At 44.7% G+C, this 12,195-nt stretch overlaps 1 protein-coding gene across 1 annotated transcript in view; it reads right to left on the bottom strand.

Annotated features, from left to right (window-relative positions):
* CUNH3orf52 (chromosome unknown C3orf52 homolog) overlaps window positions 1–12,195 on the bottom strand; it is a 66,336-nt gene that overhangs the window by 15,129 nt on the left and 39,012 nt on the right. Inside the window, exon 3 of the mRNA XM_064374607.1 lies at window positions 384–511. Within this exon, the coding sequence (XP_064230677.1) occupies window positions 384–511 (128 nt within the window). The remainder of the gene's footprint in view (window positions 1–383; window positions 512–12,195) is intronic.

The raw sequence follows: 12,195 nt of genomic DNA, 5'->3' as shown, positions 1-12,195 counted from the left end.
GGCAAACTCGTGTCACAGCAGTTTGTCGTACAGATTATTGTGTCACCCAGGTACTAAGCCTAGTAGTATCCAATAGTTATTTTTTTTTCTGATCCTCTCCTTCCTCCCACCCTCCCTCCTCCCACCTTCCACCCTTAAATGGGCCCTAGTGTGTGTTCTTCCCCGCTTTGTGTCCATGTGTTCTCATGATTCAGCTCCCACTTGTAAGTGAGAACATGCAGTATTTGGTCAGAAAATATATTTATAAGCATCATTTCCTGCTAAAATCCAGACAAATAATCCAAAATTGAAGCTACTTACTCTATAGCACCATGCCAATTATTCTAGTGAAACTCATATTCTAATGTCAAGAACTCCTTAAGCAATACATAAGATGGAATTACCCTTTCAGTGAGCAGGTGAGGCAAATCCTCTTCAGCAACACACTCCTCTGGAATCTTCAGCGTGACCAAGAATGTTTTATTTGATGATAATTCAAGTATTTCATTTTCATCTTCATCAACATAAGTTACTAAAGAGAGTAGGGGAGGTGGAAATGAAAAACAAAAGTAAACACCTGCATAAAATAATAAACTTATTCATTCCATTGGCTACCATACTTCCACATAACTATGAGCGTCAAGGGTAAAGGCTGAACACAGCAAGCAAGTATAAGCAGAAATGCTTTCTCCACTCAGCAAAATTGAGTAAAATACAGGGGTCTGCCTCCATCAGGATAAAAAGTTTGTTTTACGGCAAAAGGGCCTCAGATTCCACTGAATACAGACTGGGGAAAGGGCCAGAAGGAATAGGAAGAATACGAACTTCGTTGTTAAACTGAATCTGCAGCTTAGCTAGGTACCCAGGTGTCAAGCCAGGTACTAGGGGATGGTGGGGGAAATGAACATGATTGATGGAGGACCGGAAGTGGGAGCAAACAACTGCATCCACTCACCTCCCAGTTCTGTGCCGGCAAAGACCGCCATGAAAAAGTAGTATCATTAACCCAAACAACAGAGGTGTGACTAGAAAATAAGCGTGCAAGCCCCATGTCTTGAAGTCTCCCCAGGAAGACAGAAGACAGGCATGAAGTCATCGCTCTACACTATGTCTCACTGGACAAGTATGTTGACAAGCTCTGCTTGCAGAAGGGAAGTTAAAGTTGCTGAGAGCCCCAGGGTGTGCAGGAATTACCTTCCTGGGACAATTAGTTATGTGTTGCTGCTTGTGTTCTAATGACTGCTATCTAATTGATTTTTAAGTAGTTGGAACTAAAGGAACATCACACAAAGTGAGGAGCTAGGCACCAGAAGCTGGCACTAGTGTGCTAATTATGCTCTCCTGGTTCTATGCCAGCCTCACCAGCTGGCCCCACACAGGAGACCATCTCTCTGGCCCTGAGAAAGGCGTGGGTGGGAAGAACCAGGTGCTCATATTGCCACAGACTTTAAGACCATAGTGGAATAAATTTAGTGTTTCTGATGGAGGGGCAGGTAAAAAGGAGGAAGATTCCTGGTATTCCTGTTACTCATTCTGTGAGGACATCTGGAAATGTGAGGCATTAGGGCAAGGAATGTGCAGAAAACAGTTAATATAGTAGGCCTGAGATTGCTAGCATAAGAAAGGCCTCCCCGAAATTTGTCCTGGCTGGCATCTTAGAACCTGGATTTTGGGAGGGTTCCCACCATCCCTGATGAGAGGGGCTCATCGTGCCTCAACTGTTTGTACAATGTGGCTAACATCTCCTTCCCTTCTGGGAGTCTGGATTTTTGGTGCATGGTAGGCAGAAGCTACATATATGATCAACCCCCAGTGAAAAACCTGGGCACTGAATCTCTAATAAGCTTTCCTAGTAGATGAGATCTCATATGTGCTGTCATAGCCTATGGCTAGAGGAATTAAACAAGTGTGGTGCAACTCCACTGAGAGAGAACTCTTGAAAGCTTGCTCCTCGTTTCCTCTGGATTTTGCTGGATAAATCATTTTATATAATGTATCTTTTTGCTGTAATAGATCATAGTCATCAGTAGGACTGCATGCTGAGTCTTGTGTATCCTCCTAGCAAATTGGTGAATTTAGGAGTAACCTTGGGGACCCCCAAACATAGAGAATTATCCCTGTGTCCTTACTTGTTATAAGTCATGACATTATGTTGTATGATTTAAAAAAAAAAAAGTTATGCCTTCATAGCAAAAAACTTGCAAAGTACAGGAAATCATAACAAAGCAAAGAAAAAAATACTAATAATAATGAAATCAAGAGGGTTTTTTTCTCCTATACTTGATTATATTCGAGGTCTTAACAAATAGGTAATTTATATCCTGCTTTTTGTCGTTTGCTGCTATTATTGCTTACTTATCCTGATTCTTTTGTCGTATACATCAAAAGCTATTTCCATGTGCCTAAAATTCCTTCAAAGATTATTTTAATTGATTCATAATATTCATAATAGGCTCACCTACTTTCTTAAAGATAACATTTATCGTTTTCAGCTTTCTACTTCTACAAATAATATTGCAATGGGTATCTTTGAGCTCTATACCTACCATGTAGATTTCCATAATAGATATCAATGCGTCAGAAAACAGCAGGGGATGTCAAGAGGATAGATGTAAGATTCAAGTAACTGCTAAACTCAAGGATACTGAGAAGAGATACCAAGTGTGAAAACAGGCCTTCCAAAATAGCTCTAATGAAATGTACTTAATGTGTGTCATTTCATGACTCTGTACCAAGATCTAGCTAAATAAGTTGTGTGTGTCAAAATAATAACAATAGTAACAATGACAGGCTTACCCAGTCAGTAGAGTTTTTATGTCACTAATCAGATAATCTGGGCTGCACTTTTTCATGTAGAAAAACATATTTTTAAAAAAATCACAAAAACATACGTTACACGTTGAAGGAACATAAAAACGGCTCTTTGGCTAAAATATAAGAAACTTAAGCTTGACACAGAGGCCTTAAATGCCAGATGCCTTCAAGGGGTAATGGAGTGTTGCTAAACATCTCCCACGAAGAAAGTAGAGGCTGGTGTTTAACGGAGGTTAATCGGGTGGTCACGGATGGGATAAAATAGAACTGGGAGAGAGGAGGCAGAGAGGCCAACAGGCACAAGTTTGGAACAGACTGATTTGACTGACAGCAATGGGAACAAAAAGAAAAAAAATAATGAGAAAGGCCAGGAGAGTGGAAACAGAGCTGGCTTTAAAGGTAACCAGACCTAGTTTGAACTCCTGCTGGCTATTTCTTAGCCATGTGACCTCTGAAGCTGCTTTCCCAGCAGAAATTTCAATACCTACAATGTAGGTGATAGCAAAGATGAAAACCAGCCTGCATAAAGTATCCTGCATGGTGCCTTGTAGTAAGTGGGAAAGTTACTATCAAGACACTACCAAGGAATGACTGGTAAGATTTGGCCATTACCTAGATATGGGAAAGAAAAAATCAAAAAGGGTTCCAAGATATCAAGCCCAGAACAGGAAGAATAATAGCTACTGTATTAAGTATGACGCACAAACACTCTGCTATGCACTTTATGCATATATTTTCCTCATGTAATCCTCACATCAACCAAATGAGTTAAATATTGTTGTTTTCATTTTTAAATGAAGGCATTGAGGCTTAGAGAAAATGCATGATTTGTTCAGGTCAATGAACTAGTATGTATTAGGGTCAAGGTTTATTTATAGACTCAGATTCCAAAATCATTTACATTTTATAAGTGTGAAAACAGGCCCAGAGGGTTGACAAGTTTGCCTAAAGTTACACAACTGGATAGTAGCAGAACTAAAATAAACTTGGTCTCATATAAAGGGCAAGTGAATAGGGGAAAAGATGAGCAAATTGGGATAAAGAAGGATATGCTATGATCTGAATGTTTGTGTCTCCCTGAAAAATGCATATGTTGAAATCTAACCACCAATGTGATTCTGTATTAGTGCATTTTCACACTGCTATAAAGAACTACCTGAGGCTGGGTAATTTATGAAGAAAAGAGATTTAATGGTCTGGCAGTTCTGCAGGTTTCACAGGAAGCAAGGATGGGAGCCCTCAGGAAACTTACAATTATAGCAGAAGGCTCAGGGAAAACAAGCATGTCTTACCATGGAGGAGTAGGAGAGAGAGAGAAAGAGCAAAGAGGGAAGTGCCACACACTTTTAAACCATCAGATCTCATAAGCACCAATGCACTATCATGAGAACAGCAAAGCGGAAATCCACCCCCATGATCCAGTCACCTCCCAACGGACCCCTCTTCCCATTCAACATGAGCTTTGGGCAGGGACGCAGATCCAAACTGTATCAGATGGTCTTAGAGGGTGAGGACTTTGGGAGGTGATTAGATCATGAGGGGAGAGCACTATGAATGGTATTAGTGCCCTTGCAAAAGAGGCTCCAGAAAGCTGCCTTTCTCCTTATACCATAGGAGGATATAGCTAGAAGACATGATCTACAAAATAGAAAGTGTGCCCTCACCAGACAGCAAATGTGCTGACACTCTGATCTTGGAGTTCCCAACCTCCAGAACTGTGAGCAACAAATTTCTGCTTTGTATAAGCTACCTAGCTTATGATATTTTGTTATGGTAGCCCAAGCAGACTAAGATAGCATATAAACAAATGGTAGTTTCACATGTATGACAATTGAGATGATGACAGTTATTTCTAGACAAAGCTCTCTAGCCAAGAGTATCTCCAAAACTCAGGAAAATTGTACAGATGTAGATTTAGGAGTCACCTTCTTGTAGTCATGGCTGCTGCCCTGGGAGTGAATGAACTCTATAAGGAAAAAAAATGAAGAATGTGAAAAGTCAGAAAGCTGAAGAGAAGCCTCATGAACCCACAATGCAGAGACCAAGAGCAAAAATAGCAAAATAAACCTAAAGTCCAGGAGTTTTACAGACTCAGAAGAGTATAATGAAGTTGACAGAGCTAAATGCTCACAATAAGGCAGGAGACAGAGAAAGACTGGCTTTCATGATCAGACAATTGCTAGTAATCTTGGGAAGAAAAGCTGGGGACCAACAGATACAAGAGGTTTGTGAGTAAGCAGGAGGCAAGATTCAAATGCAGACCTTTCTTTCTGGAACTTTGTCAGTGAAAGAAGAGAGAGAGAAAAATATGTATTTAAATGAAGTAGGAAGAATCCTGATAGAAGATTGCTTTGAAGGAGAAAAGATGCTAGTGCATTTGAAGAGTTAACCCATTTATGCCTGAGGTTGCAACTTTCTGGATTTTTGTGATTGGACTTTGGCAATGACCTTGAGCAGTAGGATATAAATAACTCCCACATGATTAGCATCCCAATCATGGAACACTAGGCACAAATTAAGAAGAACCTGAGGATGCTTAGAGAGAGGAGGACATATCTGAAGATCGCTGGTCAGAGGAAGCTGAAAGGTATTATATAGAGACCACAGGTAAGAATATTGGTCTTGGTAAAGTAGAGAAACATCAGTGATTTAAAGAAAAGATAAACAGGTGAAAATGGAAAGAAATTTCAAGGTACTGGGTCTAGCGCTGCTCTCATGTGCCTGCCCCAAAGGACCTTGGCAGCTTATAGCTTGTTAATGCTGTCTGCCTAGGATTTTCCCATGAGTCACCCTAAACCAGGGAGCACTACCCTGTGAAAACTGTCAGTCTGCCGGAACCATGTGACATCATAAAACGCAGCTCTCAGACAAATCCACTCAGCACAACATCACTTAGGAAGTCATTGCTGATATCTCAGTACCACAGTATTCCTATTCATAGAAGGTATGTAAATTAAGAGATTAGGGTCAGGCAAGAATCTGGGGTATAATGGGGGATATGACATAAGGGTACCCAGAATGTTATCAGTTTAAATTACGTTTCTAAGCATCCACCTACTTGTCATAGTTTTATTTTTGCAACGTTTAAAATATTTTGCCCCAACCAAAACTTCATTAGTAAAGTGTTATTCAGGGTCTCAACCCCCATTTCCAGGGTGAATTAGTGAAGAAAGGAGAACCCTTGGGAATACTCAACTGGTTCTCCAAATTATCCAGAAAGAAAATGACTGAGAAAAAGAGGAAGGCTTTTGTTTCTTTACCTTTCAAATGAAGAAATACATAGTTTCTTATGGAGAAGGAAAGAATCCATTAATACCTTTTCCCTAAAGAGTTTCAACAGAATTCCCTGGGCTCCGCTCATAAAACTGGACATTAAAAAATTTCCATGTCAATTGTGAGTCTGGTGTATGACTAGCTTTTTTTCCCCTAGTGCATACAAAGCCCCTATTCAGTGTCTTAAGCTAAGCCATGATCCTGAATTTGTCATTACTTCAATGGCATACAAGGTTAGAGTAGTGGGCAAGCCCACCCCAGGTACAGGCAGTAAAGGTTGCACAGTCTGTAGAACAAGCAGCAATAATAAAACCTACTACAAGTTGATCTGCTTTTATTATCACCACATGCTGACAATTCTTAATTTGAGTGACAAAATACAACTCCCCACTAGATACCCTGCCCTCCCCAACTTTCTGTTCTGAGATGCTTTCACCGTCCCATTTTGTATCCACCCCACTGCACAACGATGTAGGCTAAAGAAACAAAATAGAATACTATTTAGCTTTAAAAAAAAAAAAAAGGAATTCTGTCATTTGCAACAATATGGATGAAACTAGAAGACATTATGCTAAGTGAAATAAGCCAGGCACAGGCACAGAGAGACCAATACTGCATTATCTCACTTAAATGTGAAATGTTAAGAAGTGAAACTCATAGAAGTAGAAAGTAGAATGGTGGTTGCCAGAGGCTGGGGTGGGAGGGGGCTGAACAGGGAAAGGGGGGACATCAGTTAACGGGTACAAAGTTTGCGACAAGAGGAATAAGTTCTGTGATCTGTTGCATGGCAGGGTGACTACAGTTAATAATAATGTGTTATATATTTCAAAATAGCTAAAAGAGAGGATTTTAAGTGTTCTCACCACAAAGAAATGATAAATATTTGAGGTAATGGATATGCTAGTTACTCTGATTTGATCATTACACAATGTATGTATGGAAATATCACTTTGCAACTCATAAATATGTACAATATTATTTGTCCATTAAAAATGAAATAAAGCTAAAAAAAATTTTTTAAAAAAGAAATTCCATCTTAGTTGTTAATTCACCCTGTTAACTTCTGATTAATCCCAGCTCTGCAAATGCTTCTAAGATTTCTATTTCATCTACTGTTCCTTGTATGAGAGCACATACTTACCATAAATCTCACCGGCAGGTCAAAACAACCTTGACGTTATCTACATGCCATAAATCCTGCCCTTACGAAATTGTCCAACACATCCCTTCTGAAGCACGCATACCCTTTCTCTATGGTATTTAAGCCGTGGGCCTTTGGGGTAATGGTGCAGGAATGCACCATCTCCTCTCACTGCTGCCCAAGGCATGGCTTCTGTTCATAAAACCCTGTTAAATGTTTCTTTCTAAGTAATGGATTTCTCAGTTGATGGTTTTATGTTTTTTTGTTTTGCCTCTCAGCTTCCTCAGCCTTTCTGGGTAGCTTTGCAAAGACCTGCCTACTGAAGAGCAACAGTCAACACTTCTGCCTCCAAGCTTCAGCCTGAAGACTACAGGGCCTTGAGACAGGAGATTAAGAGGTTTAGAGAAGGGTAAGCAGGCCACAAAAGGCAAATGTAGTTCCTGAGGAACCTTAGTCTCCCAGTAAATCCAGACAGCGACAGGCAAAGCCCTTTACTCTCCCAACAGTGTTTTTTCCCCAGACAGCATTTCATTTTCCACACAGTTCCTGAAAATTCCATAAATATTTGATTCATATAAATGGGCTTGGCAATTAGGAAATGTGACATGTAGGGGTGGAGGGGATGTAATAGGTAAAGAGGAGTGGGGCAGGGCTCCTTTCTGTGACATGTAGGGGTGGAGGGGATGTAATAGGTAAAGAGGAGTAGGGCAGGGCTCCTTTCTGTGACATGTAGGGGTGGAGGGGATGTAATAGGTAAAGAGGAGTGGGGCAGGGCTCCTTTCTGTGACATGTAGGGGTGGAGGGGATGTAATAGGTAAAGAGGAGTGGGGCAGGGGCTCCTTTCTGTGACATGTAGGGGTGGAGGGGATGTAATAGGTAAAGAGGAGTAGGGCAGGAGCTCCCTTCTGTGACATGTAGGGGTGGAGGGGATGTAATAGGTAAAGATCCCCTCCACCCCTACATGTCACAGAAAGGAGCCCTGCCCCACTCCTCTTTACCTATTACATCCCCTCCACCCCTACATGTCACAGAAAGGAGCCCTGCCCCACTCCTCTTTACCTATTACATCCCCTCCACCCCTACATGTCACAGAAAGGAGCCCTGCCCTACTCCTCTTTACCTATTACATCCCCTCCACCCCTACATGTCACAGAAAGGAGCCCCTGCCCTACTCCTCTTTACCTATTACATCCCCTCCACCCCTACATGTCACAGAAAGGAGCCCCTGCCCCACTCCTCTTTACCTATTACATCCCCTCCACCCCTACATGTCACAGAAAGGAGCCCCTGCCCTAATCCTCTTTACATATTACATCCCCTCCACCCCTATATGTCACAGAAAGGAGCCCCTGCCCTACTCCTCTTTACATATTACATCCCCTCCACCCCTACATGTCACAGAAAGGAGCCCCTGCCCTACTCCTCTTTACATATTACATCCCCTCCACCCCTACATGTCACAGAAAGGAGCCCCTGCCCTACTCCTCTTTACATATTACATACCCTCCACCCCTACATGTCACAGAAAGGAGCCCCTGCCCCACTCCTCTTTACCTATTACATCCCCTCCACCACTACATGTCACAGAAAGGAGCCCCTGCCCTACTCCTCTTTAGCTATTACATCCCCTCCACCCCTACATGTCACAGAAAGGAGCCCCTGCCCCACTCCTCTTTACCTATTGCATCCCCTCCACCCCTACATGTCACAGAAAGGAGCCCCTGCCCCACTCTTCTTTACCTATTACATCCCCTCCACCCCTACATGTCACAGAAAGGAGCCCTGCCCCACTCCTCTTTACATATTACATCCCCTCCACCCCTACATGTCACAGAAAGGAGCCCCTGCCCTACTCCTCTTTACCTATTACATCCCCTCCACCCCTACATGTCACAGAAAGGAGCCCCTGCCCTACTCCTCTTTACCTATTACATCCCCCCCACCCCTACATGTCACAGAAAGGAGCCCCTGCCCCACTCTACTTTACCTATTACATCCCCTCCACTCCTACATGTCACAGAAAGGAGCCCCTGCCCTACTCCTCTTTACATATTACATCCCCTCCACCCCTACATGTCACAGAAAGGAGCCCCTGCCCTACTCGTCTTTACATATTACATCCCCTCCACCCCTACATGTCACAGAAAGGAGCCCCTGCCCTACTCCTCTTTACATATTACATAATCTCCACCCCTACATGTCACAGAAAGGAGCCCCTGCCCCACTCCTCTTTACCTATTACATCCCCTCCACCACTACATGTCACAGAAAGGAGCCCCTGCCCTACTCCTCTTTAGTTATTACATCCCCTCCACCCCAACATGTCACAGAAAGGAGCCCCTGCCCCACTCCTCTTTACCTATTACATCCCCTCCACCCCTACATGTCACAGAAAGGAGCCCCTGCCCCACTCTTCTTTACCTATTACATCCCCTCCACCCCTACATGTCACAGAAAGGAGCCCTGCCCCACTCCTCTTTACATATTACATCCCCTCCACCACTACATGTCACAGAAAGGAGCCCCTGCCCTACTCCTCTTTACCTATTACATCCCCTCCACCCCTACATGTCACAGAAAGGAGCCCCTGCCCTACTCCTCTTTACCTATTACATCCCCTCCACCCCTACATGTCACAGAAAGGAGCCCTGCCCCACTCCTCTTTACATATTACATCCCCTCCACCCCTACATGTCACAGAAAGGAGCCCCTGCCCTACTCCTCTTTAGCTATTACATCCCCTCCACCCCTACATGTCACAGAAAGGAGCCCCTGCCCTACTCCTCTTTACATATTACATCCCCTCCACCCCTACATGTCACAGAAAGGAGCCCCTGCCCTACTCCTCTTTACCTATTACATCCCCTCCACCCCTACATGTCACAGAAAGGAGACCCTGCCCTACTCCTCTTTACATATTACATCCCCTCCACCCCTACATGTCACAGAAAGGAGCCCCTGCCCCACTCCTCTTTACCTATTACATCCCCTCCACCACTACATGTCACAGAAAGGAGCCCCTGCCCTACTCCTCTTTACCTATTAAATCCCCTCCACCCCTACATGTCACAGAAAGGAGCCCTGCCCCACTCCTCTTTACATATTACATCCACTCGACCCCTACATGTCACAGAAAGGAGCCCCTGCCCTACTCCTCTTTACCTATTACATCCCCTCCACCCCTACATGTCACAGAAAGGAGCCTCTGCCCCACTCCTCTTTACCTATTACATCCCCTCCACCCCTACATGTCACAGAAAGGAGCCCTGCCCCACTCCTCTTTCCCTATTACATCCCCTCCACCCCTACATGTCACAGAAAGGAGCCCCTGCCCTACTCCTCTTTACCTATTACATCCCCTCCACCCCTACGTGTCACAGAAAGGAGCCCTGCCCTACTCCTCTTTACCTATTACATTCCCTCCACCCCTACATGTCACAGAAAGGAGCCCTGCCCCACTCCTCTTTACCTATTACATCCCCTCCACCCCTACGTGTCACAGAAAGGAGCCCCTGCCCTACTCCTCTTTACCTATTACATCCCCTCCACCCCTACATGTCACAGAAAGGAGCCCTGCCCTACTCCTCTTTACCTATTACATCCCCTCCACCCCTACGTGTCACAGAACGGAGCCCCTGCCCTACTCCTCTTTACCTATTACATCCCCTCCACCCCTACATGTCACAGAAAGGAGCCCCTGCCCTACTCCTCTTTACCTATTACATCCCCTCCACCCCTACATGTCACAGAAAGGAGCCCTGCCCTACTCCTCTTTACCTATTACATCCCCTACACCCCTACATGTCACAGAAAGGAGCCCCTGCCCCACGCCTCTTTACCTATTACATCCCCTCCACCCCTACATGTCACAGAAAGGAGCCCTGCCCCACTCCTCTTTACCTATTACATCCCCTCCACCCCTACGTGTCACAGAAAGGAGCGCCTGCCCTACTCCTCTTTACCTATTACATCCCCTCCACCCCTACATGTCACAGAAAGGAGCCCTGCCCTACTCCTCTTTACCTATTACATCCCCTCCACCCCTACGTGTCACAGAAAGGAGCCCCTGCCCTACTCCTCTTTACGTATTACATCCCCTCCACCCCTACATGTCACAGAAAGGAGCCCCTGCCCTACTCCTCTTTACCTATTACATCCCCTCCACCCCTACATGTCACAGAAAGGAGCCCCTGCCCCACTCCTCTTTACCTATTACATCCCCTCCGCCCCTACATGTCACAGAAAGGAGCCCCTGCCCTACTCCTCTTTACCTATTACATCCCCTCCACCACTACATGTCACAGAAAGGAGCCCCTGCCCTACTCCTCTTTACCTATTACATCCCCTCCACCCCTACATGTCACAGAAAGGAGCCCCTGCCCCACTCCTCTTTACCTATTACATCCCCTCCACCACTACATGTCACAGAAAGGAGCCCCTGCCCTACTCCTCCTTACCTATTAAATCCCCTCCACCCCTACATGTCACAGAAAGGAGCCCTGCCTCACTCCTCTTTACATATTACATCCACTCCACCCCTACATGTCACAGAAAGGAGCCCCTGCCCTACTCCTCTTTACCTATTACATCCCCTCCACCCCTACATGTCACAGAAAGGAGCCTCTGCCCCACTCCTCTTTACCTATTACATCCCCTCCACCCCTACATGTCACAGAAAGGAGCCCTGCCCCACTCCTCTTTACCTATTACATCCCCTCCACCCCTACATGTCACAGAAAGGAGCCCCTGCCCTACTCCTCTTTACCTATTACATCCCCTCCACCCCTACATGTCACAGAAAGGAGCCACTGCCCCACTCCTCTTTACCTATTACATCCCCTCCACCCCTGCATGTCACAGAAAGGAGCCACTGCCCCACTCCTCTTTACCTATTACATCCCCTCCACCCCTACATGTCACAGAAAGGAGTCCCTGCCCTACTCCTCTTTACCTATTACATCCCCTCCACCCCTACATGTCACAGAAAG

The sequence above is a fragment of the Aotus nancymaae genome, unplaced genomic scaffold, assembly GCF_030222135.1.
Source record: "Aotus nancymaae isolate 86718 unplaced genomic scaffold, 86718_ANA_hifiasm-v0.15.2.pri h1tg000011l, whole genome shotgun sequence".
Taxonomy (NCBI): Eukaryota; Metazoa; Chordata; class Mammalia; order Primates; family Aotidae; genus Aotus; species Aotus nancymaae.
Note: the sequence above shows the minus strand (reverse complement) of the source record. Positions and strands in the feature narration are given on the sequence as shown.